The following is a 27,855-nucleotide window of genomic DNA, read 5'->3' on the forward strand; positions in this document are numbered from 1 at the left end:
AAACCGAAGCAGAAGAAAGAGCAACAACAACGACAGCAGCAACATCAACGCAGTAAAATAATCCCGACGAGAAGTAATCTTTTCACTGGTTAGCCGAACAGCCAGTTGCAGCTCATGAGATCAAATCCGAACGCGAAGAGAACACGTCGAAACGTGAAAGTGTATCCGACAACCCGATAAAAAAGAAAAATATAGACAAATTTTATTCTTCAGAAATTGAGGTTAAACCGTTTGATTTTTGCAAGCAACGCATTTGTCCGGCGTGTTGGTTAACCGCCCGAACATTGGTCCTTCGAACCGGATTAAGTATACCGCGTGTGTTTCCGCAATAATCGAGTGTTTTGAAAGAACAAGCATAGGTAGTGCGTGAAAAGTCAAATACGTATAGCGAACGTTTTTTCTAGATCGTGTGAATCAGTTTGTTTGAGGAAGTGCGCGAAAGAAGCAGTACAAATCAATGCTTCTCGGAAGATAAAACTTTGAAATGCCGCTTAACCATACACCAGAGAAGGCGAAAAAGGGTGATGGCGAGGACGAAATTCCTTTTAAAGGATTCGAGGATGCTATTGCTGCAGATGCCAAAATAACGACTCAGCTGAATTCGTTATTCCGGCAGCGCAATCAAACGGTGCAAAAGGTACTTCGCGTCTCAAGAATTATGAACAACCTCGAGTTCGCAGTGACTCCTGCCCAGTTGAAAGTTTATCAAAAGAAGCTTCAGTCAGCGTATGATGAGTTTTCCACCATACACAACGGAATTATGGCAATCATTCCCGATGACCATGTGTTGGGACAAGAAGACGAGTACAACCAGTTTGAAAGCATACATGACGAAGCATCCGCTGCAAACAACTTGAAGCTCTGCATCCAACTTATAGCAAAGGAGCACTCCGAGTCGGTGGACGACTTAGCCATTCGAATTTGCCTGAAGAAGCCAAACATCAACTAATATTGCCAAACAAAAGTCATATCACCAAGTTATTGATCATCACTCTTCACATTGAATTACTTCACGTTGGCCCTTCAGGATTGATTTCAGCAATAAGACGACGTTTCTGGTTGCTAAACGCTCGTTCGACAGTTCGCAAGGTTACTAGATCATGTGTGAAATGTTTCCGTGTGAATCCTACGAATGTTTCTCAGCTGATGGGTGAATTACCAAAACAAAGAGTGACACCATCCCCTCCATTCAGTACTTGTGGAATCGATTATGCAGGCCCAATTATGGTAAAACAAGGAGTCTATCGTCCAAAAATCGTGAAATCATACATAGCAGTGTTCGTATGTATGGCTACTAAGGCTATATACACTTGGAATTAGCATCAGATATGACCACTGACGTTTTCATTGCAACGTTAAGAAGATTTATTAGCCGAAGAGGGATCGTTACCGAAATGTATTCTGACAATGGAAGCAATTTTCAAGGAGCATGCCATGAATTGCATCGTTTATACCAGCTTTTTCAAGACCAGCAAGAATTCAATCGAATCATATCGTTTTGTCAAACCAAGGAAATAGAATGGCATTTCATACCACCTGATGCCCCGGAATTTGGTGGCTTATGGGAGGCAGCCGTTAAAAGTGCAAAAACCCACATGAAAAAGATAATTGGAAATGACGTATTGAACTTTGAAGAAATGACTACAATTTTGTGTGAGATTGAAGCCATTCTCAACTCCAGGCCTCTATTCGCAGTACATAACGATCCAGCTGATCCCGAAGTCATAACTCCTGGCCATTTTTTGATCGGTCGTGCTTTAACATCAGTTCCGGAGCCAAACTTGAGCGATCTGAGAATCAGCCGCTTGAATCGCTGGCAACATATGCAGGTTGTTCGTCACCAATTTTGGATAACATGGTCCAGAGATTATCTAAACAGTTTACAACCTCGGAAGAAAAATATGCATACCATCGACAACGTTAAGCCAGGAATGATTATTCTTCTGCACGACAGAAGTCGTCCAGCTTTACAGTGGAAACTCGGTCGTATAACAGCTGTTTATCCCGGTCCCGACAACCTAGTTCGCACAGTTGACATCAAGAGTGAAGGATCAACCTATCGTCGTCCGATCACTAAAATATCAATTCTACCTATCGAAGACAATTATCAAAAACCGGAGAACTGTGAAAATTAATCATTCTATTCGGGGGGAGTATGTTCCGTCTTCAATATAAAAAAAATATAGACAAATTTTATTCTTCAGAAATTGAGGTTAAACCGTTTGATTTTTGCAAGCAACGCATTTGTCCGGCGTGTTGGTTAACCGCCCGAACACCTTCAATATCCAGATTTCAGTAAACCATTCAATTTAACTACTGATGCATCGAAGTACGCAATAGGTGCAGTGCTTTCACAAGGCCCGATAGGGAAGGATAGACCCATTGACTTCGCTTCAAGAACTCTTAACAAACATGAAGAAAAGTATTCAACTATAGAGAAAGACTTACTTGCCATCTTCTGGGCAACAAAATATTTCAGGCCTTATCTTTTCGGTCAAAAATTTACTCTTTTCACAGACCATAAGCCATTGACTGGTGCGATGAATCTAAAAGATCCGTCGACAAAAATTGCAAAATGGATGATTGCATTAATGGATTATTCATACGATATTCAATACAAAGCTGGTAAGCAAAACGTAGTTGCTGACGGCTTATCAAGAATTCCACACGAAATGAACGTACACGATGAAGTTCAAAACGAAGAAGTATCATCTGATATGGCAACACAACACTCAGCCGACACAGATGATTCTGAATACATTCCTTGTACAGAAAGGCCGGTGAATTCTTTTTCCAATCAACTTATTCTAAAAATTGATCAAAATGAGGAAGAAAACTTTGAACAAGTTTTCCCAAAAGTTTTTCGACATACTATAAGCAAATTTAATTTTGGCGTACCAGCACTAATACGAATTTTCAAAACGAAACTGGATTATACAAGAACCAACTGTATTTACTGTCCCGAAAGCTTAATGAATATTATCCAAATAGTTTACAAAAACTACTTTAGCAGAAACAAAAAAACTAAAAATTTTCATATCTCAAAAATTATTAATCGACTTAAAACTCTCTGAAGAAAAAAATGAAGTCATAGAAACAATCCACGGTAGAGCACATAGAGGAATCGAAGAAAACTTGGCTGAAATAAGCAGAAATTACTATTTTCCTAACATGAAACAAACAATTCGCCAATTTATCTTAGTATGCCAAACATGTCAAAAATCAAAATATGAAAGACATCCATATAAAATAATGTACGCACAAACACCCATACCCCAAAAACCTATGGATATTCTTCATGTAGACATTTTTATTGCTCAACCGAACATTTTCATATCAGCTGTCGATAAATTATCGAAATTTGGTATGTTATTCCCAATAAAATCAAGATCAATACCAGATATCAAGGGAGGTATCATAAAACTAATAACAACATATGGATGTCCAAAACTAATTGTATGTGACAACGAACCTTCACTAAAATCTGCGGAAATAAGAGGTATGCTCTTAGATCTCGGCACCAATATGTATTTTACAGCATCAAACAAAAGTGAAATGAACGGAACAGTCGGAAGATTCCACTCTACATTAAGCGAAATATACAGGTGTTTACAGGACACATACGATAATATCAGCAAAAAAGAATTATTTAAAATTTCTCTGGCTCACTACAATAAGACAATTCACTCCAGCACAAATTTGAAACCTGTTGAAATATTTTTTGGTATCAAAGAAGGAGATGAAAGACCATTAAACATTGACGACATTATTACCAATAGAAATAAAATTTATGACGAGGCGATTACTCGCCTCAAAGAAAAACAAACCAGTAATCATAAGTATCATAACAAAAATCGAGAAATTGAGCCAAGCCTCTGCCCTAATGACACAGTATATGTTGCTAGACAAGGTATCAAAAGCAAAACAAAATATCCATTTAAAATAAGCACTGTTTCCAGGGACAGAACAAAGACATTCGAAGACACAAGAAATATAAAAATACACAAATCCAAAATAAAAAGACGCAGACAAACGTAGACGCACAATCTATCTTTAAATGAGTTTCAATATTTTAAAATTAGAAAATAGGCTAAGATTTATTTACTCTTAATAATACAGTTTCTTTTTTTAGGTTTACTGGAGCAAGCGAAAGGATTTCCAAAGAATAAAACAGATTTGAATAATCAAATTATTATCTCGTTTTAGGTACATTCAGATAGCAATGGCAACAATAACAATAACGGACCTATCAAGACACACAGGTATCATCGCCTTCAAAGAAAGAGAGACAAAAATAGTCAGAACACACCATCTACACATTCATAAAATTGACATCGAGAAATTTCAAAGTAACATTAAAATGTTCAATCATACTTTGAAAATTCTCAAGGAAAACGATTCATTGACAGAATTTCAAGACGTTCTGGACGCAAGAATAAGAAGCCTCTTGGAATCATTTTACAAATTAAAGCCTTTGAAAAGAACGAAACGGGGTATTTTGAACCCTTTAGGAACAATAATCAAATCTATTACTGGAAATTTAGACGACAATGACATGAAGGATATACAACGTACACTTGACAAGACTGAAGGTAAAATAAATGAAATTATCAAAAATAATGAGAGGCAAATTGAAATAAATAAGGACTTTGAAACAAGAATGAATGTAATTATTGAAACAATAAACAATCAACAATCAAAAATACTCAAAAAATTGTCAAAAATAGGAGATCTGGATAGCATAATACATATTAGGCAATTGACATATGATACAATTTTTAATATGGAATTTCTAGACAAAAAGTTAAAAAATATTTTCGAATCGATCCAATTTGCCAAATTAGGAATATTATCAAAATCCGAATCCGAATCCGAGTCCGAATGAAACAAATTTTGTTTTGGAAAAACTAGAATGTCAAAATATGAATATAAATACAATAGATGAGATTTACGAGCTATTAGAAATAGAAGTTTTCCATAATCATTCAAATATATTTTTCATTATAAAAATACCAATATTCTTGCAAGGAACTTATCATTATATTAATTATGAAAGCATACCCTTGAACAATCGAGCTGTATCATCAAACTACAACATCGCCATCACAAGTAAAGCGTCAACATTTGTCAGTAATGGTCACTGTCCGATCATAGAACAATATCGAATCTGTCAACAACATAGGTTAATCAATGTCACAGGAGATGGATGTATCCATAACACACTTTGGGGACAAAACGCTACATGTCCATACACTGAATCTATAGTTTCTTCAAAAATAAAACAAATCAACACAAACACATTGCTAGTGATAAATGCTATAGATCCCATAACCATAAACTCGAGTTGTGATCCAACGAATAGAATATTAACAGGCACGATTCTAATTACATTTGATGATTGCATAATCACAATCAACAACGAAGTATACGACACTAAGAAATCAATTGGCTATGATGAAATGAAACTTATTCCAACAATTGGAGTAATAATAAACGAAACAATACTAGAAAATCAACCTGATATTGTTGAATTACATAAACTAAATATTAAAAATCAAAGACACATTGATGAAATAAAAATTAGTCAAAATGCCAATAAAAACGTCACTATCAGCGGATTTCTCATGCTATCAATTATATCATGCAGTCTAGGATTCTGGATACTCATATCCGCAAGAAGAAAACGAGAAACAAAAATTGAAGTAAACCTAGACAAATCAAAACCATCCTCAGAATTAACTCTTTTGAATCACACAAAGATTCGAGACGAATCTTTCCAAAGGGGGGAGAAGTTATCACCATCCACTTTCCCAAAGGATGATTCATCAACCACATTCACTTTCCCGATTCTGAAAACATAAATAAAACTTCGTATCAACGAATTTCCGAAAACGCTGATCAATCGTTCATATTTCCAAATATCAACATTTTCATCATCCAACTAATGCAACCAATGTAATGCTGACGAATCACACCACCAACGATTACCGTTCAACTTTCCAAACATCAACATCTTGCATCATTCAACAAACGCACCGAGGAATACTTACGAATCATCACCATCCAGCATTATCTGGTGTTTACAAACCATCCGAATGGAATCTTTATCTAGTCCGATACTTAGCTAACGTTCATTCATCATCGTAGCGAGAAGATAACAGCGAATCATCATCTAGCACCAATGCCACGATCAACTCAACCAATGTTTACTAATATTGCACCGAGTAATCTAAGTGTCAACATTTTATCAGCGCTGAATGAGAAGACATCAACAAGGTTTGCTTTCATAAATAGCGGATAGGTATTTAAGGAAAGAATCGATCAGAATAAAGTCAATCATAATTCAAAATTGAAATAAACATCTATGATTTAGTTTTTAAAAAATCCCTTTGGTTCGGTAAAGTAGTTAACTTATCTCGCTGTGTCCAACTGTATATATATAAAAATATAGATAGATTTTTGGGATTTTTTTTCAGCATGTAAAAATAGAAAAAAAAAATATCTAAAGCGTTACATAGCCATTTTATTCTAAACAAAAATGACCGCCATGTTGGCAATTTTTCGGATCTTCAAAAACCCATATGTGACGCTTTTTGTATTGTTCCAAAGTTTCAAAATGCTTATTGGAATTCGTTCTGCAACACCCCGATGTTTACTACCAGTAAGGTACCGATTTTCAGACAGCATCTACGCATCCATCTCTCAACAGCATAACAATAATTGATCGCGCACTTAAAAAAAATTAAATGCATCTTCAAATATACATTAAACAATAACCAAAATATCCGAATACCTCACATTATTCCTAACATCCGAAAAAAAAAAACACAAAAATTTATTATTTTTCGATCTTCCAGACAGAGGCCCGCCCTTAAGCAATAACTGTAAAACAACGCATAGCATGGAGGGACGCCCAGGCTTGCGCAGCGAAAAATTAAAAGGGCATTGGTGTAATGTGATGTTGGGTGTTTCAATTTTGCGATAATCAAGGAGAGGTTATCAGTTTAATGTACGGACAGAAGCAACTACTCATGAAGGATGTTTTTTGACGTGGGACTACGTCTAACCGGAATATATGGAGGGTAAAATGAAAACCTAAACACAGAACATGCAGGAAAAAATGAAAGATTTCGAATGCTTATAGCTCGAACATTTCGTACTGGATAGGAGAGATGTTTGCATCACTTGATAGGGAATATTTCTACGCATCTATCGCAACTAACAAAATGTTGTTTTTCATTAGATTAACAATTGAATAACTTTAAAATATTAGGCGTTATCTAAACGCCCTAACTGCATCGTTTTAATTGGCCCGATTTACGGTTTCCCTAACACAGCCATCAAAACCAAGCAGCCTTGGAGAAATTGGCATTGCAAATACATGAAAGTAGGGGGACTTTTGTTCTCATCGAAAAATGTTCCCTAACACAGACTTTAAAACCAAGCAGCGAAATCGGCATTGCAAACACACGAAAGAGCCTAGAGGCGAGTGAGCTGAAAAGTTTAAACCCTCTTAAAGCCAAAAAGAAGAAAAAGAACACACGAAAGTAGGGGGAGCTTTTGTTCCCACCGAAATGTGTTCCCTAATAGAGATTTCTAAACCAAGGTGCCTGGAGAAATCGGTATTTCAAATTCATGCAAGTCGGGGGTATTTTTGTTCCGACTGGAATGTGTTTCCCTAACACAGACTTCAAATCCATGAAGCGTGGGGAAATCGGCATTGCGAATTCATACAAATCGGGGGTATTTTTGTTCCGATTGAAATGTGTTTCCCTAACACAGACTTCAAAACCGAGGTTTCTGGGGAAATCGGCTCTGCAAATAAATGCACTAATGCTCTGCAAATAAATGCATAAATGCAGTACTTTTGTCCTCGCTTGCCTTTGTGCAGAGTGGAATATGTCTGTCCTAACATGATCTTCTAAACTTAGGAACCTGGGAAAATCGTGCAGCCACTAGAAGCGAATGAACTTCCCAGTTTCAAGCAAATTCGAGATTCGAGAAGTATGTACACTTTTGGGATGTAAACTTCAGAGGGAAATGTAAAATAAAATAATCGTTTGATAATTTTTTTTTGTTTTATTGGAAAGATTTTCAGCCTTAGGCTGGTTCATCAAACGTTTGATAATTCTTCCGTACATATATTTTGTTCTAGTCATCATACCAAACGTAAAAGGTCCGTCATTAAATTTACTTGTAACGAAGAACAATCAATCACAATAAATGAATTGACTTTACACGGCATTTGTTCATTTTTTTCACTCACAGAGCAAATATATTGAACTCAATTGAATTTGGAAACTGTTTCATTCAATCAAGAATTTAATCAATACAAACGAATGATTGCTAAGCTAAGGTAGTTCCACGTGAACCTTGCGGTTATATCATAGATATAACCCACTCATTTTTTACTCAACTGAAATATGAAATATAATACGGTGAAAAAAATTGCAATTGAAAATTCTTGGATTTTGGCGCTCCAAAGGGTCAGCGCCCCCGGCAAATGCTGCCGCCCGCACACTACGATACTGATCCCAGCCTCTCACTCCACATACGATCGATCTGCTACATCGGTAATTGGTGCTATTTATAAACACAACAATGGAAGCCTCATATCAACAGTCTCGCTGTGTCCAACTGTGAACATTCGAACAATGGAAATTTCTTACGCTAAACAATGCGACATGTGTCGTGTATCGATAGAATAGGAAAACTCTAACGCCTAAACGGCTGATGTGTAATAGATAAAAATGTGTATCGATGAGATAGGAATACATTCTCTTACGCCTAAATAGCTACTGTGTAATATACAACATGAGAAAAATGTACACGATAAATTCGGCTCTGTTACAGCTGAATTGCTAGATGAACCTAATAATAAAAATAAACAGGTGCGATAAAAAAACGATAACATTAAAAACTGATGTACGCAAGCTGCTGATTGCAATTTCACTTGTGCCTCAAGGATGGCTGTCGTTGTCGACGGCTATGTAAACCGAGATCCGCGGCGGCATCTGTCATGCTGACAGCTGTCAGCTGGAATGCCCGGTTGGCGAATTTGATAATGTCAATTGACGGTTGGTGGGATGCCCTCCCAACACTTCCCCTTTTTAATAAAAGTGATACGGATTGTACCTCGCAGACTGCCTTCGAAATCTCGAAGACTGGCGAGTAAGAATCGGTTGCTGCTGTTGCGTGCTAAGGGAGGCTCGTTGACGTCGACGACTAATATGTGACTGCAATTCTTCTTAGAGTTCGGCTGGCAAGTCGGTTCCTCAGCTTCCGGCGCAGGAGTAGGAAGTAAACCCCAGCTGTCCAGGAGATTATACAAAGGTACTCGCGCAGTTTCCGGTGTCGGCTCAGTTTCTGCGTTCTTTTCAGCTTCGTGACGAGTCCGCAGTTGGTTGCAGTGGGATCGAATAAGATTCTGCTTCACCGGTAGATGTTATACATAACCCGACCGATGCGCTCAATCACCATGCCAGGCTGCCAGGTCCACTTGCTGGCTGAGTAGACCTTAGCCGAGACGAGATCTTGTGAATCGTAACCCTGGAGCTTTCGCGCCATGCTTCCGGTTGAATTGCTTTTCTTGCTTAGTACTCGGTAAGTAGTAGAACGGCGTAGGCGGGCGAAGTAGTTCCATAGACATACGGATCGAGCGTCCATACATCAATTCAGCGGGAGATCTTCCACCAGGTGCGCTGCAACAAGGCGTTGTTCTGTAGCACAGAAGGAAGGTATCGATGGTTTCGTCGAGGTTTTCCCTCTTGCGGTGATTTTCTTGAGCGATCCATTAAACGTACCGACCAACCTCTATGCTAGTCCATTGGACTGCTGATGGAATGGCGCTGTCTTCAGGTGAACGATACCGTTCGTGTCGCAGTATGATTAGAACCGGTCGCTGGTGAGTTGTGTCCCATTATCTGTGACCAGTGTTCCCGGCTGACCGTATCTCGCGAAGGTGCCACGATGGATTCGCAAAGTTGCTGTAGTGGTGATCTTCTTGGTTCGTTCCACAAAAATGAGAAAATAGTTCCCATCTAACGAACCAGCGTAATTCAGAAGTAGGCGTTGCCGGGGCTTCTCCGATGCTGGCTAATACTCCATGATAGTCTTCCGGTCTTGGCTACGCTGCCACGCTCGTTGCACGAAGCGACAAGCTTCGCTACCTCGTTGTCGATGTTTGGCCAGTAAACATACTGACGAGCGATGGAACGCATTCGTTCAACTCCAGGGTGTCTTTTATGCAGCTGTTCGAGAACGCGTTTCTTGAACGCTGGCGGGATGACCAACCTGTCACCATACAGTAGAGTAGTAGCTACGACGGAGAAACACTTCCGACGTTGGTAAAATTGTTGGATTCGTGGATCGGTAATGCTGGTTGACGAAGCGAATGATTTGCTGCAAATTTGCGTCGTTTTTGGTTCCGCTCTGGATGGCCTTTAACGAGAGCGGGAAAATCTGCAACGATTCGTTGACGACGATGCGAACGCTGTGTTCCAGCTCGAGATTTGCGATCACGTATTCCTCTTCTGGTTGCACGTGACGGCTGGTGAGTCTGGAGAGTATGTCCGCGTTTTTTTTTTGACGTAGGACTACGTCTAACCGGAAGATATAGGGGGTGAAATGGAAATCTAGGCACTGAACAAGTAGGAAAAAATGCAAGATTTGGAACGCTTATAACTCGAGCATTTCTCATTATCGCAAAGGTTTTTGCATCAATTGATAGGAAATATATCTACGCATCTATCATAACGAATAACATTTAATTTTTTCTTGAGATAAATAATTGAAAAATTGTGAAATAACAAGCATTGTCAAAATGCACTATGTGCCCATTTTTGATTGGTCCATTTTGTGCTCCTCAAATCGTACCGACCAAAACGGGCAACCAGAGCAGCAGCGAAATAGAATGAAGCACGATTGGAAAGGAAAAAGAAAAAAATTAACGAAACATTGGTCGCAGTCTCACACATGCGTAATTCTCGAGCCAGCCAGTCAGCTTAAAAATCCCCGCTCCGCTGCCGTAACGATCATTCTCATTCAAACCGTACACCACATCGGTTCGCATCACAACACATAAACAAACCAACCCAAGCAGCCATGTCTGGACATGGTAAAGGAGGAAAAGTGAAGGGAAAGGCAAAATTCCGCTCGAACCGTGTTGATCTGGAGTTCCCCGCAAGGGTGGCTAGGCCGAGCGCGTTAGTACCAGTGCACCAGTCCACCTAGCCGGCGTTATATAGTTTCGGCCGCCATCAAGTGGACATCAAGACAACAGGTAGTTGCAGCGAGTGGCGAGTGGCAAACGCAATCGCAAAACGGCATCAGGTAGCAGAAGAAAAAAGTTTGTTCTTTATACAAACTGCTTTGGTGGCAAATCCAGAACAAGGCGGCATCGAGGGCGTTCGAAATGGTTTTTTTCAAAACCACGAGTACTAAGTTTATTGGAACCATTCCATAAAACAAGGCGCTTTTCAGGGCCATTAAACCTTCCAAAAAAGAGTTTAGGAAATACAGTTCAATGCTAAAACATTATCCTTATTTATTTTATCATTATCCATTAGCTTATTGATAGTTGGGGACTTTCCTGATTATTCAATTTTCACCAATTCTTAAATTGTTTCCAGATTGAAAGTACAGTAATTTACAATTAGTTCGACATTTAGCTAATTGGACGGACATGTAATGCGACTTATTTAGTTGGACATTTTTGTCAACATAGAGATCCAAATTATGACCCCACATTGAAAGTCGACACTGTACCACTGTCATCGCAAATGTTCAATTACAGGTTAAAATCGCCTCCAATGCGACACTGAGCGGCGCTTCGGCACGTCGCATTGAATGTAATTTACTGTACAACATGTCACAAAGCTGGATGGGAAGAAATTTTCCAACTGCGAAAGCTGTGGCGAGTGGCAACAAATCGCTAAACAGGAAGGTTTAACCGAACAAGATGGGAATATCGAGTGATAACAAAACAATAAACTCTTTAGATTGAAGATAATTTTGTGATCCTGAACCCTTTTTAGCCTGCATGTGAATCCAACGAGCGAACAAATCGTAATGAATGTATTTTTTTGCCATCGCTCCCTTTTAACGCTCATTCGTTCGTCTCGTTGGACTCGCCCCTTTGGCTGAGTCTGCCGATTTGTCTCTATCCTGTGAGTGTGTACCGCTAGAGTATAAAACACGCGGACCCCAAAAAAATATCTTATTTTCTTTCAAACCGTAAACCCGTGTGGTTGTACGGCATCGGCATCGTGGACGTAACAAAGCAGGACAAGTGAAGGGAAAGGCAAAGTCCCACTCAAATCGTGCAGGTGTGCAGTTCCCCGTAGGTGTATCCGCCAATTGCTCAGCAAGGGTAGCTAGGCCGAGCGCGTAAGTACCAGTGCACCAGTCCACCTAGCCGGCGTTATATAGTTTCGGCCGCCGAAGTGATCGAGTTGGCTGGTAAAGCTGCTCGCGACGATAAGAAAAACCGCATTCAGAACAGAACACATCAAGACAACAACAGGCAGTTGCAGCGAGTGGCGAGTGGCAAACGCAATCGCAAAACGGCATCAGGTAGCAGAAGAAAAAAGTTTGTTCTTTATACAAACTGCTTTGGTGGCAAATCCAGAACAAGGCGGCATCGAGGGCGTTCGAAATGGTTTTGACGTAGGACTACGTCTAACCGGAAGATATAGGGGGTGAAATGGAAATCTAGGCACTGAACAAGTAGGAAAAAATGCAAGATTTGGAACGCTTATAACTCGAGCATTTCTCAATAGATCGCAAAGGTTTTTGCATCAATTGATAGGAAATATATCTACGCATCTATCATAACGAATAACATTTAATTTTTCTTGAGATAAATAATTGAATAATTGTGAAATAACAAGCATTGTCAAAATGCACTATGTGCCCATTTTTGATTGGTCCATTTTGTGCTCCTCAAATCGTACCGACCAAAACGGGCAACCAGAGCAGCAGCGAAATAGAATGAAGCACGATTGGAAAGGAAAAAGAAAAAAATGAACGAAACATTGGTCGCAGTCTCACACATGCGTAATTCTCGAGCCAGCCAGTCAGCTTAAAAATCCCCGCTCCGCTGCCGTAACGATCATTCTCATTCAAACCGTACACCACATCGGTTCGCATCACAACACATAAACAAACCAACCCAAGCAGCCATGTCTGGACATGGTAAAGGAGGAAAAGTGAAGGGAAAGGCAAAATTTCGCTCGAACCGTGTTGATCTGGAGTTCCCCGCAAGGGTGGCTAGGCCGAGCGCGTTAGTACCAGTGCACCAGTCCACCTAGCCGGCGTTATATAGTTTCGGCCGCCATCAAGTGGACATCAAGACAACAGGTAGTTGCAGCGAGTGGCGAGTGGCAAACGCAATCGCAAAACGGCATCAGGTAGCAGAAGAAAAAAGTTTGTTCTTTATACAATCTGCTTTGGTGGCAAATCCAGAACAAGGCGGCATCGAGGGCGTTCGAAATGGTTTTTTTTTCAAAACCACGAGTACCAAGTTTATTGGAACCATTCCATAAAACAAGGCGCTTTTCAGGGCCATTAAACCTTCCAAAAAAGAGTTTAGAAAATACTGTTCAATGCTTTCTAAAACATTATCCTTATTTATTTTATCATTATCCATTAGCTTATTGATAGTTGGGGACTTTCTTAATTATTCAATTTTCACCAATTCTTAAATTGTTTCCAGATTGAAAGTACAGTAATTTACAATTAGTTCGACATTTAGCTAATTGGACGGACATGTAATGCGACTTATTTAGTTGGACATTTTTGTAAACATAGAGATCCAAATTATGACCCCACATTGAAAGTCGACACTGTACCATTGTCGTCGCAAATGTTCAATTACAGGTTAAAATCGCCTCCAATGCGACACTGAGTGGCGCTTCGGCACGTCGCATTGAATGTAATTTACTGTACAACATGTCACAAAGCTGGATGGGAAGAAATTTTCCAACTGTGAAAGCTGTGGCGAGTGGCAGCAAATCGCAAAACAGGAAGGTTTAGCCGAACAAGATGGGAATATCGAGTATTAACAAAACAATAAACTCTTTAGATTGAAGATAATTTTGTGATCCTGAAAAGGACCCTTTTTAGCCTGCATGTGAATCCAACGAGCGAACAAATCGTAATGAATGTATTTTTTTGCCATCGCTCCCTTTTAACGCTCATTCGTTCGTCTCGTTGGACTCGCCCCTTTGGCTGAGTCTGCCGATTTGTCTCTATCCTGTGAGTGTGTACCGCTAGAGTTAAAACACGCTGACCCCAAAAAAATATCTTATTTTCTTTCAAACCGTAAACCCGTGTGGTTGTACGGCATCGGCATCGTGGACGTAACAAAGGAGGACAAGTGAAGGGAAAGGCAAAGTCCCACTCGAATCGTGCAGGTGTGCAGTTCCCCGTAGGTGTATCCAGAACAAGGCGGCATCGAGTGCGTTCGAAATGGTTTTTTTTTTCAAAACCACGAGTACTAAGTTTTCTAAATTGGAACCATTCCATAAAACAAGGCGCTTTTCAGGGCCATTAAACCTTCCAAAAAAGAGTTTAGGAAATACAGTTCAATGCTTTCTAAAACAATATCCAAAATAATAATAAAACACAAATTGTTTTTTTCATAATTTGTTTGCCAGGATATGATGAGTGTGTGAATTTGGCAGTTGTTCTGAGCTTATTGATTTTCACCAATTCTTAAATTGCTTCAAGATTGAAAGTACAGTAATTCACACTTATCTCGACATTTAGCTAATTGGACGGACCTGCAATGCGACATATTTAGTTGCACATTTTTGTAAACATAGAGTTCGGGGTCCAAATTATGACCCCACATTGAAAGTCGACACTGTACCTCTGTCATCGCAAATGTTCAATTACAGGTTAAAATTACCTCCAATCCGATACTGAGTGGTGGTAATGTGACGTGCCATTGAATGTAATTTACTGTAAAATATGTCACAAGCTGGATGGGAAGAAATTTTCCAACTGTGAAAGCTGTGGCGAGTGGCAAATGCAATCGCTAAACAGAAAGGTTTAGCCGAACAAGATGGGGATATTGAGTGATAACAAAACAATAAACTCTTTAGATTGAAGATAATTTTGTGATCCTGAAAAGGACCCTTTTTAGCCTGCATGTGAATCCAACGAGTGAACAAATCGTAATGAATGTATTTTTTTGCCATCGCTCCCTTTTAACGCTCATTCGTTCGTCTCGTTGGACTCGCCCCTCTGGCTGAGTCTGCCGATTTGTCTCTATCCTGTGAGTGTGTACCGCTAGAGTATAAAACACGCGGACCCCAAAAAAATATCTTATTTTCTTTCAAACCGTAAACCCGTGTGGTTGTACGGCATCGGCATCGTGGACGTAACAAAGGAGGACAAGTGAAGGGAAAGGCAAAGTCTCACTCGAACCGTACAGGTCTCCAGTTCCCTGTTGGTCGCATTCACTGATTGCTCCGCAAGGGTAACTAGGCCGAACGGATTGGTGCCGGAGCACCAGTATAACTAACAGCGATTATAGAGTTTCGGCCGTCGGAGTGCTCGAGTTGGCTTGCAAAGCTGCTCACGACAATCAGAAAACCCGCATCAAGAACAGAGCAGCTTCGGTTCGGCGCTCATCAAGGCAACAATTAGTTTCAGTGAGTGGCAAAGTGTTTCTCCGGCACGTCGCATTAAATGTAATTAACTGAACATGTCACAAGCTTGATGGGAAGAAATTTTCCAACTGTGAAAGCTGTGGCGAGTGGCAAAGGCAATAGCTAAACAGGAAGGTTTAACCGAACAAGAACAAGATGGGAATATCGAGTGATAACAAAATCACAACACCAAAGGTTCTTTTCAGAACCATCAACATATTCATAAAGAGTAAACAGTAAACTAATACATTTTTCAGGTAGATACATAGGTATTCACGTAGGAGAAGAAAATAAAACAATATATTTAAAATATATATTTAACAAAAGCTGTCCCCTTTGTATAGTCCTACGTCACTCCGGTTATGTCCCCGACATTACCCACCCGTCTTTTTTTTTTATAGAGGTGAGGAACGCTCTTCCAGCCTTATCTGGGAAGGGATAACCCAGACGTCGAGTGGGGATCACACCCACAAAAACCAAGCCCTCTACTCGTAGCCTCATTCCCCGCGGGACCACATGTAGGCGACTACTTCAGGGGGCGGCTGTGCTCATGCACTTCACGAGTTTTCAACGCTAACTAGCGTTGATCCTTCCCTTTTTCTCTATACATCTCATTTACGCTTCCGTTGTACTCCGCCACGCACATCCGCTGCACAGGCTTCCTTTTACCCGTCGAGAAGTGTACCGATTAGGAATTGCCCTCCAACTTGACGCGCAACCCGTCACAGTCACCCTCGCGGGGTTTCTCACCTGTCGAGACGTGAACCGATTAGGAAGCGCCCTCCAACTTGACGCGCGCCCCGTCACAGCCACCCTCGCAGGATTTCTCTTCCCAACGGAGCGCCGATTAGGCAGTGTCCTCCAACATAACGCGCACTACGTCACAGCAACTCTCGTGGGGTACCCACCGATTTGATGATGCTCTCCTAGGCTCTCGCTCCGCCGAAACGACCCTCGCAATGTTCCTCTCTCAATCCACCAACAGGCATTGCCAGCATTTTCCTGCTCTCCAGATTCCGCTTACCCGTCGAGACGTGTACCGATTAGGAATTGCCCTCCAGCACAGCTTGACGCGCAACCCGTCACAGTCACCCTTGCGGGGTTTCTCACCTGTCGAGACGTGAACCGATTAGGAAGCGCCCTCAAACTTGACGCGCGCCCCGTCACCACCCTCGCAGGATTTCTGTTCCCAACGGAGCGCCGATTAGGCAGTGCCCTCCAACATAACGCGCACTCCGTCACAACGACTCTCGTGGGATACTACACTTTGCAACAGCCCTCGCGTTTGTTCCTCTTCTATGGTCAGGGGTTATTACTACGCTGGTCGGCCCTCCACTTCCGCTGTAGCTCGGACATGATGTGTATGATTACACTGTTCACAGCGTTCCAGGTGCCCTCGTCGCGACACATTTTCTCCACTATGTTCCAGGCATGAAGGTCAGGCAGCCCCTCGCGTCTTGCGATGAACGTGGGACACACAAATACCACGTGTTCTGGTGTTTCCTCCACATCTTCACACTCCGGACAGAGTGGCGACGTTGCGTGCCCGAACCGGTGCAAATATTGCCTGAAGCAGCCATGTCCAGACAGGAACTGTGTCAGATGAAAATTCACCTCCCCGTGCTTCCTGTTCAGCCAGGTCGATAGTACCGGTATGAGCTCATACGTCCACCTGCCTTTCTCCGCCGTGTCCCATTCCTGCTGCCACTTCAAGAGTGATTCTACTCTCGCTGTTTTCCGGATACCCCTGATTTCCTTTCGTCTGTAGCACTCTCTGTCTTCCGCCAGAGTGATGCCAATAGGGATCATGCCGGCGATAACGCAGACTGCCTCCAACGAGATCGTCCTAAACGCGCTCGCAACTCGCATCGCCATGAGCCGAAACGTACGGTCCAGTTTTCTACGATTCCGGTGGGTTTCGAGAGCCGCAGACCAGGCTGGTGCTCCGTACCGCAGTATGGACGAGGATACAGCAGCCAGGAGACGCCTTTTGCTACTGCAAGGTCCTGCGTTATTCGGCATTATTCTCGCTATCGCGCTAATGGACTTCTCTGCTTTCTCGCAGACGTAGTCGACGTGGTTGTTGAAATTCAGCCGGTCGTCGATCATAACTCCCAAGTATTTCAACCTACGCTTAGAAGTTATCACGTGTTCCCCGACTGTGATTTCCGCTCACTGCACGGCTTTGCAGTTACTCACCAACAATACTTCCGTTTTATTATGAGCAATCTGCAGTTTCGCTGCTTGCATCCAGTTCCCTACTGAGGCGATGGACTCGGTTGCAAGCATCTTCACCTCTTCGAGTGTCTCGCCTGCCACTGTGAGAGCGATATCATCCACGAAGCCCACGATCTCCACACCTTTGGGAAGCTTCAGATTCAGTACTCCGTTATACATTACGTTCAAGAGCGTTGGGCCCAGGATAGAGCCTTGTGGTACTCCGGCCGTTATATTCAACGTTGTCTGCTCCGTGCTCGTCTCGTAGACTAGGACGCGGTTCTGGAAGTAGCTTCCTAGAATTCTGCACAGGTACCCAGGAACCTTCATACGGTGTAGGGACTCGGCAATGGCTTCCCAGATAGCGCTGTTGAAAGCATTCCTCTCGTCGATCGTTACTATAGCACAATGTCGGTCGCCGCTCCGCTTTTGCTGTGACGCCTTCTCTGCTTTTTCAACCACTGTCCGGATAGCATCAACGGTGGACCTACCTTTCCGGAATCCAAACTGCATCTTTGACAGACCATGGTCACTCTCCGTACATTTCGTCAGTCTGTTGAGGATAATCTTTTCCAAGAGTTTCCCAAGAGTATCCAGCAGGTATATAGGCCTATAGGATGTTGGTACCCCCGGGGGCTTTCCTGGTTTTGGCAGCAACACTAACTTTTGGATCTTCCATTTCTTAGGAAAGTGACCATCATCCAGGCATTTCTGTAGCACTATCCTGAAAATGTCCGGGAACGCCTGAATCGCCGTTTTCAAGGCCGCGTTGGGGATTCCGTCGGGGCCGGGCGCTTTGTTTACCTGCGGTCTCTTCGCCACTGCTACCAGTTATTCACTGGAAACTTGAGAACGTTCGGTAGCTATTTCGGCGTACGATGTCGGTGGCCATATCGTAGGATCATGCATCGGAAATAAACTCTCCACAATGACCTTCAGCTTCTCGGGACACGATTCGACGGGCGTCACAGTTCCTCTGATCTTCGCCATCACGACTCGATACGCGTTGCCCCATGGGTTGGCATCTGCATCTCGGCACAGCTCCTTGAAACAGTTCGCTTTGCTCAGTGTAATTCCCCGTTTCAAGGCGGCTCTAGCTGCTCGGTACACCGTATTATGTTCCTCTCTATCAGCGCTATTTCGTGCTCTCTGAACGCGTCTTCTGGCTTGAAGACAGCTAGCGCGAAGGTTGCGAAGAGAGTCGTTCCACCAGTAAGCTGGGCGTCTTCCATTTTTTGGTACAACTTTCCTCGGCATGGTAGTGTCGCATGCTCTCACCAGTAGATCTGTCAACTTTTCTGTGTTCCAATCTGAAGCTCCGCTAGCTAGACGAAGTGCTTCGACGAAAAGATCCTTGTTGAAAGCATTCGTCTTCCACTTCCGCTCACCGCTTGTTGTCCTCCGAACTAGCACGTGGTTTCGTTGACCGATTCTGTACCGGATCGCCTGGTGATCACTGTGCGTATACGACTCGCACACTTTCCACTCCGTACTCGCCAACAGCGACGGACTGCAAAAAGTAACGTCGATGATGGATTCGCGCCCATCTTTCCGGAAAGTGCTGGTGGTACCTTCGTTCAGTAACGTTACTTCCAGCTTTGCTAGAGCTTCCAGTAGACTGTACCCTCTGATGTTGGTGCATCTACTTCCCCACTCCACCGCCCAGGCGTTGAAGTCGCCTCCAATGACGATCGGTGTTCTACCGATTAGTTCCTCGGTCATTGCGTCTAGCATCTGGTGGAATTGCTCAGTTGTCCATCTCGGGGATGCGTAGCAACTACACATGAAGATTCCATTAATTTTGGCGATTACGAAACCTTCATGTGAACCTCCAACCACTTCCTGGATAGGATATCTGCCCATCACCTGTATTGCAGCAATCCCTAAGCTATCCGTCACCCAGCTGCCATTATCACGGGGTACTCGGTACGGCTCCGCTATGATTGCAACGTCGCATTTTGTCTCTGTTGTCGACAGCCACAACAGTTGCTGAGCTGTGTTGCAATGGTTCAGATTGATCTGAACTATCTCCGTTACTGCGATTCTGCTAACGCCTTCTTATACGAGGGACACTTGAAGCTTCCTGTCGCATGGTCGCTGCCGTTCTCTGGTTTGCAGAGCAGGCATTTCGGTTGCTTCGTGCAGTCTCTCGGAACATGCACCTCTCCTGCACAGTTCAGACCTGTCGGGGCCTGTGCAGCTTCTTGCCTGATGTCCAAAGCCCATGCACTGAAAGCATCTCTCCATCCGCTTGGCCACCCGGGGCACCATCTTCAGCGAGCAAACCGACCAGCCAACTTTTATTTTGGTCGTTTCTACCATCTTATTGGCTGCGACTGTTGAGAGCCGTATCGACGCCGTCTGCGTGCCACCATACGCCTTCCTCATACGGATCGTCATTGGTGTATTGTCCAGCTTACACTGTTCTATTAACTCGCGCCTTAACTCCTCGTCTGTCGTGATTTCGTCGAGATTTCTGCATTCGACCACTGATTCCTGGGATAGAGCCCTCACCTTCGCCTCCTCACCGAACGACTTCGCAACCAGTTCCATGAAGGCTGAACTTTTGACCGCCGGATCCCTCTTGAGCTCGAAGAGCATCTCTCCTTTCTGGGTGCGCCTGGTTTTCACCACATTCTCTCCCAGTTCTTTCAACTCCGGATCGTCTCTCACTTTCCGCAGGAGTGATGCGTAAGTCACTCCTTCCTTCACCTCGACGATCAGAGCATCTCCCTTACTTCGCTCGCGTCTGGGCCTGGTTTTTTTTGTCTCCTGCACACCTTTCTTCTTTTCTTCTTTCTTCTTCCGATTCTCCGTCTGTTTTTCGACAGTTCGCCATCCACTGCCTTCACCTTCCTTTTTGTTTCCCAGGTTGTCATTTTTAACCTTCTTCAGGTCTTCTTCATCCCCTGGGGTATCCCTCTTCCTTTTGTCCAATCGTGGGTTTCGTGGCGTCTTAGGCGTCTCCTGTATCTCGACGGACATCTTCTCCCTTGCTTCAGCGAGTGCTTTTCCAACAACCTCTGCTCGCGTGATCATCTCCTTCTGTTCGCGGTCAGCAGCTGTAACGGCGGATTTGATGCTTGTGACTAAATGTTTGATCTTAGTATGGACATTGTTTTTGTCCTTAATGAACTCGTAGAGCTCGTTCACTTTTTTCTTGACCTCCATCAAGCTTGACCTCCCGACCTGCAGCCCTTCTAAAGAAGTGGTGGTGTTGGCTTTATGCGTTAGCACTTGTATCAGGCTAGTCTCTCCTTGTTGTGGATGCTGTTGGTGTCCTATAGGATTCGCTATGGCTGTCTGGTTGCGAACTGGTGATCTCTGGAGCTTACCGCTCCTTGCGAACACGCTCGCCTCTCCCGTTGGTGTGTCTTCATTACCGTCGTTTCGTCTGTTAAATTGTTCGAAGGTATTCATGCCTGTTGGGTCCCAACTTCGGGCCGCTATCTCCGCTCGTTGTACATAGTCGCTATCAGTGATCCCATGGTTGTCTATGCAAGCAGTGAGGCCATGCAGGGGTTGACACAGTCCTTCATAGGGACCGTGTTCAGAGCCAGATCAGCGCAAGTCAGGAATGTGACATCTGACGCCTAGTACCTAGTGCCTGAGCCTAGACGAGCATCGAACGTACCCGAAGACTTGCCAAGTTATTACCGGGACGGGGGCAATCGCACTATTAGCCTACACGCCGTTTCAGGAAGGTGTCACCCTTCCTTACTCAGGGAACAGGATAGTACGACTGTCAGCCTTTAGCGTCGTGTTGAAATCGTTTCCGTATCGTGTCCGTTTTCTATGTCGTAACCAGTATGTCGTAATCAGGATCTTACTGGCGTCAATCCTGATGTGCTTGGCACTCCTTTCGTGGCTCCTGTACACGGTATTTCCCCCGTGCAATCTCCAATAGGTTTACCGCGCCTTACTCGCGTTGTCACCCGATTAGTCGCCTCATACGACAGGGACAGGGACCAAGACCCGAAGTGCTATTCTAGGCCGGCAACTCCACGGCCAGAGTATGTCCGCGTGACCGAAGCTATCCGTATAGATGTAAAGGATTTCGAAATCGTAGAGGAGAACGGTTAAGGCCCACCACTGGACCCTTTTAGCAGTGTAGGTGGGAATACTTTTCTTTGAGTCAAATATCTGCAAGAGCGGTTTATGATCGGTCTCCAAAGTGAATCGACGAACGTAGTTGGTTTCGACTGGGGTTAGGCTACGGGACACGTGGTAGATGGCTTTGATGGACCCATCGGGGAACCTATGGGCGATGCGGGCTCCCAGGCCGACCGTTGATGCATCCGCCGACACGACGATTTCCATGATGGGATTGTGCGTCAGAAGCAACGGCGATTGAAGAACCTCCCGAAAGCGACCGACTCGAACTTGGTGTTCGCTTTGAGCAGCAGGTCTAGCGGCTGCCGAAGAGTGCACATTCCCCTCACATCCTCACAGCATTCTCCATTAGCCGCATTCTGATTTCGGCGTTTTGACTTGATGCCACACACAAACGTCAGGCACTTCAATTATTCTTCAGAAAGTTCTGACAATTTGAAGTCGACACAGGACTTATTCACCCGGCACGAGTAGGCGAGATAATCCTTATTGGCCTCCTTGGTTGTCTGGAGACAGTTATACCGTCGACGAAAAATTGAAGTGAACGCACCGAACAGTGATTTCAACTTTTCTACTGTTTCGGCGAAGGTGTACTCACGAACGAGGTTTGGTAGGATGAAGCTGTGGTAGCGCTCGTGGTCCGGTGGACTCATTTTCCGTAGGAGGAGCCGAACCTTAGCAGCGTCATCCAGTTTGGCGGCGTCGTTCTCAAAGAGATCGCTGTAGCGGGAAAACCACGCGTCGAATGTGTGTCCGCTCTTTTTCTCATACACGAATTCCGCTATGTTGCTTTAGAGGAAATCGTGTACGGTTTCATTGCAGGACAGCTTCGTGACGGCAGCCTGGGTGGCAGATTATATGCTGCGATAACTGCGTTATGAGCGTGTGCTGGTTATTTAGGATCCGCAAAATGGCATCCGAATAGTTCGGCTGCTGCTGAGCTACTCCACCTGGTCCACGGCCATTACGAAAAATTTCCTCGTGCTTTTACGTAATTACCGAAAAATGCTATTTTTCCCGGTTGAATGAGCTAATTTAACTCAACTCCACCACTATCCCGTCGCCACTGTTGCGATATATGGTTTGATAATGAGCAACTCGCGATTAATGGCAAAAACATATATTTATTTGACGATAACGATAACAATAAGAACTTATGTTCGCGAGCTGCTGATCACAATTTCAATTGTGCCTCAATGATGGCTGTCGACGACAATATAAACCGAGAGCCACGGCGGCATCTGTCATGATGGCGGCTGTCAGCTGGAGAGCCCCGCTGGTGAATTTGGTAACGTCAATTGACGGTTGGTGGGATGTCCTCCCAACACACTTGTGTTTTCATTTTTTAACACGTCTTTAAAGTGTATTCGAAATTATTGAGCACCCAGGATTCTTTTTTACGAGATTTTTTCATGTGATTTTTTACGCGATTTATTTTACGTAATTCTCTTGAATTGATTTTTCTTACTCGAAATTTCGCGATTTTTTTTCGTGATTTTCTTAAAATTACGCGATTTGACACTGCCTACCGTCGCTTCGTTGGGAAGAGAAAAAGAAGAAAAGAAATTCTGCGAGAGCGTGTGTGAGCGTGGTTGTGACGAGCGCGCGTCGGATATGGAGCAGTTTTTTACGCGATTCTCTCGGTATTATCTGATTTGCTTCAAAATACCCAATTTTTATTTACTCGATGTTTTTTGCGCGCACGCATCAGTCGCGTAGAAAAGAAGAATTCAGTGTACAGTACAAAATGCCTGTCGGAACTTGTCGCCTTAATCAAAAAGTATTACGCGGAGGTTGATGTGGTCTATAGGCTGGACATGGTATCGGCCCATTATGTAAAGAGATCACTGGAGAAGATGGACCCCTTCCCAGCTGCGACCGATGGAAAATTTTTGGGCAAACCTCAAACGGAGGATCTACTCCAATAGTCATTGTCAAAATGGGGAATCAGCTGATCGCCAAGACCACGAAAGAGTATAAGAACATACTGACATCAAAGGTTTCATCGGCCATGGCAAAGGTTCCGACCAACTATCGTAAAGCCATCCGGCGTTGAAAACTTAATGAAGTCAGGGAAAATTTCGTTTACCCTTAGTAGTTGTTTTCATCGCTATCCAAATTATTACATTCCTTTAGTGCATACGTTATCGATTTCGGAGTATCAAAATAACAAATCAAATTACCTCGCTTTTTTCCCTTGCACGTTGTAAGATACGTTCTTCAATGGTGCCTTTACAGATTAAACGATAAACGGTGACCTGCTTCGTTTGACCTAATCGATGTGCACGATCCATGGCTTGCTGATCGACGGTTGGATTCCAGTCAGAATCATAGAAAATAACCTTTTGGGAATAAACATGATGATGTATTTATAAATTGACATATTTATGATATAATGTATCATAAAGCATCCCTATTATAGAAATCGAGTCGATAATAATTTTGCTCATTAGTGCAATTCCAAATAAAATCGAAATGAAAATGCCGATCTTAAAAACATGTATTTTTGATTCGAACGAAAGTTTGTATTCCGTTTGGGTTGGAGGAAATATTAGTTTGGGGATTTTTTGACTCAAGTGTAGCTTTTGGAAAGGCCGTATCTGTTTTAGTAAAAGAAATCTTTGATAATTTATATCTCAAAAACTATGAGTCGTATCGAAATAGTGTTTTAGAAAGAGTCAGAGAGTATTGATATTAGAACGAGAAAAAAATATACACTGAAAGAAAATTGGCACTCTTTTTTTTATGGACAAAAAAAAATTGCTTATAATTTTCAACAATTTTTCCAAATAAATCATTATGGTAAAACTATATGTTTAGTAATTACGTTGAAAAACATTATCGCTACGTTTTGTATTAACCAACATGTCTTCGAATGTTTATCAACGTAACTCCTAAACATATATTTTTACCATAATTATGTATTTGGAAAAAATGTTGAAAATTATAAGCAAATTCATAAAATTTCATGAACATGGCGGTATAACAGGACAAACATAATCAAAGGGCATATTTACTATAGAATAGACAATAAATTAGAAATATGTTTTCAAATATCTCTTGAATGGCTGCATTTAGAACGAGATTCTTAACCCTTTCCCGTACAACATTGAGTCTCACTCGTGGGTACTTGAATAACACAGGGCGCTAGAACGCTCAGCAGGCTAGTGAAATCACTTGATGTGTGACGTATTAAATCATACGGGAAGCGGTTAAAGAGCTTTTTCGTTTTAAATGAAATTAGAATTCATAATTTGTGCCTAAAAATGATTGTTAACATACAAAAATTCGAAGTTTCGAAAATTTATAAAAATTCGATGTTCCATAACTCGGACTCATTTTTAAAATTTCTATATTACCTCTATTTTATATGAAAAAATAAAAAAATAATTAAGAATACATATATCAATTTAAAAAAAAAAATTCAAAAAGGCAATAAATCACAAATGTTCTTTCGAATATCTCGAGAATGGCTGCATTTAAAAGGAAATTGATAAAGAGATTTTTTTAATTTTAAATCACATTAGGATTCATAATTTGTAGCTAAAAATGATTGTCAACATACAAAAATCGAAATTTCGAAAATTTATATAAAAATTGATGTTCCACAAAATTTGTTAAAAATATTTTTACCATCTTGTACCCATTTTTTAAATTTAAAAAAAATTAAAAATATATATTTTAGATATTTCAAATTAAAGGATATATCTGTAAATAAAAAAATGAGTACTATTTTTTTTTCTCAGTGTATATTTTTTTCACGTATGAACATCAATACTCTTTAACTCTTTCTAAGATACTATTTCGGCAGGACTCATATTTTCTGAGATATAAATTATCAAAGATTTCTCTTACTAAAATCGATACACCCTTTTCAAAAGTTACACTTGAATCAAAAAAATTTAAGAAACGCTTAAATATATGCAATTAGCAACACATGAAGTTCGAGCTCGGTAAGAGATTACAGTAGAGCCCAGATTATCCGCTTAAGCGAGTTCTATAATAATTCTACAAAGCTTTCCGAAATTTGTCAGTGATTGATATACTCTTGATCTTTTGTTTTGGTCATGGCTTTCACATTGTCTGTTCTCTGGTACAGACAACCGTGCAGATGGTTAGTTGAATGATTTCTGTATTGACAAAACATGCTGAAATATCTTTTTTCACGTTCGCACTTCATTTTTAGCCCTCTATTGTGTTATCCAAGGTGACGTTGCAGACTATTCCGCGGATAATCGAGGTTCTACTGTATCTCGATTTACATAATAGGAAATTTTGCTCGGTGTGATAGTGATAGTGATTGTAGCGACTTCTCGATTCGATTTATTTAATAGGGCCCAACATGATTAGAACTTTCATTAATTTTAACAAATTGCATTTACCAGTATCGCAGAAATCTACGAGGGCAGTCCGATAAGTACTTAGCCTACAAAAAAAAACAAAAAAAAAATGGAAAAGTGGCGATTTATTTCTCAACATAATCCCTTTTAGCTCGACACACTTGACCCAGTGATGCTCCTACCTCTTTAATCCTTCTGAATAATAAGTTTTCTTGAGATCTGCAAAGTAGGCCTCCGTGGCGGCGATGGACTTCTCATTCGACTCGAATTCCTGCCCGGCGAGTGACTTTTTCAAGTTTGGAAACAAAAAAGTCACACGGGGCCAAATCTGGAGAATACGGTGGATGTGACAGCAGTTCGTAGTGCAATTCGACCAATTTGTCCGTCGCGACGGCGGAGGTGTGAGCCAATAATTCGGCATAGTAGAACCCTGTAACCATTTGGCTCCTTTTCAGATAGTCGATGTAGATCACACCTTTCCGGCCGATAGAACAGTCTTCGCCTCCTTCGAAGCACGTTCGCCGGATGAAGTACACTGTTTCGATTGTTACTTGGTCTCTGGTGTGTACCAGTGGATCCATGTTTCGTCGACGGTCAGGATACGACGCAGAAACTCCTTCGGATTGCGCTTAAACAGCGTCAAACACTGCTCTGAAATGGTCTCACGGTTGCGCTTATTGTCCGGAGTGAGCAAACGTGGCACCCATCGCGTCGACAGCTTTCTCATGCCAAAAACTTCATGCTAAATATGACCTACGCGGTCTTATGAGATGCCTACTGTTTCAGCTATCTCGCGCACCTTCAATCGGCGGTCTGCTAACACGAGATCGTAAATTTTTGTCACGTTATTCTCCGTGGTAGCCGTTTTCGGGGCACCTGAGCGTGGCTCATCAAAAACCGATGTGCGACCACGTTGAAACTCGTTAAATCAATTTTTGACGGTCGCCATCGAAGGAGAAGAGTCACCGTATACAGCATCCAAGCGCTCTTTGATTTCGCTGTGCGATTTCCCTTACAAAAACAAGAATCGAATCACCGACCGATGTTGCTCTTTTTTTATTTTTCTAAAATCCGCAAACACGCCCGCTTCCACACACGGTCAAAACAAAACTACGAGTCCGATTCGGCTGAAATTTTGACAGTAGCCATTTACAAGAACGTACTACACGATAGTAATATCTTTTGCGATACTGACACCATCGAGTGATGGCTAAGTACTTATCGGACCGCCTTGTACTTTCTTGTTTATCTAAATAAGATAACGTTATGGCAAGTTAGTGTGCTACACGTTGAAGGAAATTGGCAGCTTACTGCGATTACTGTGTGATACTGTGCTGTTTCAGTCATCATCATATGGTCGGCGTTAAGTCAGAGCGGACCAAGTCGCAAAATCCAAAAAATCGAGTTATTGATTGCATTAGGTTAAACATCTTGTAGGCTACATTCCACATTTATCAGGTTTGGAAAATCACGCGTACAGCAGGATTAACTTGTCGAAATTTTTTTGAATGTACAATGCAAACGCTTTA

At 42.3% G+C, this 27,855-nt stretch overlaps 1 protein-coding gene across 1 annotated transcript in view; it reads right to left on the reverse strand.

Annotated features, from left to right (window-relative positions):
* The window catches only part of LOC129770904 (chromatin-remodeling ATPase INO80), a 151,543-nt gene that overhangs the window by 78,004 nt on the left and 45,684 nt on the right, over positions 1 to 27,855 (reverse strand). The window contains exon 9 of the mRNA XM_055774081.1: positions 24,170 to 24,328. Coding sequence (XP_055630056.1) covers positions 24,170 to 24,328 — 159 coding nt within the window. The remainder of the gene's footprint in view (positions 1 to 24,169; positions 24,329 to 27,855) is intronic.

The sequence above is a fragment of the Toxorhynchites rutilus genome, chromosome 2 (assembly GCF_029784135.1).
Source record: "Toxorhynchites rutilus septentrionalis strain SRP chromosome 2, ASM2978413v1, whole genome shotgun sequence".
In the NCBI taxonomy this organism is placed as follows: Eukaryota; Metazoa; Arthropoda; class Insecta; order Diptera; family Culicidae; genus Toxorhynchites; species Toxorhynchites rutilus.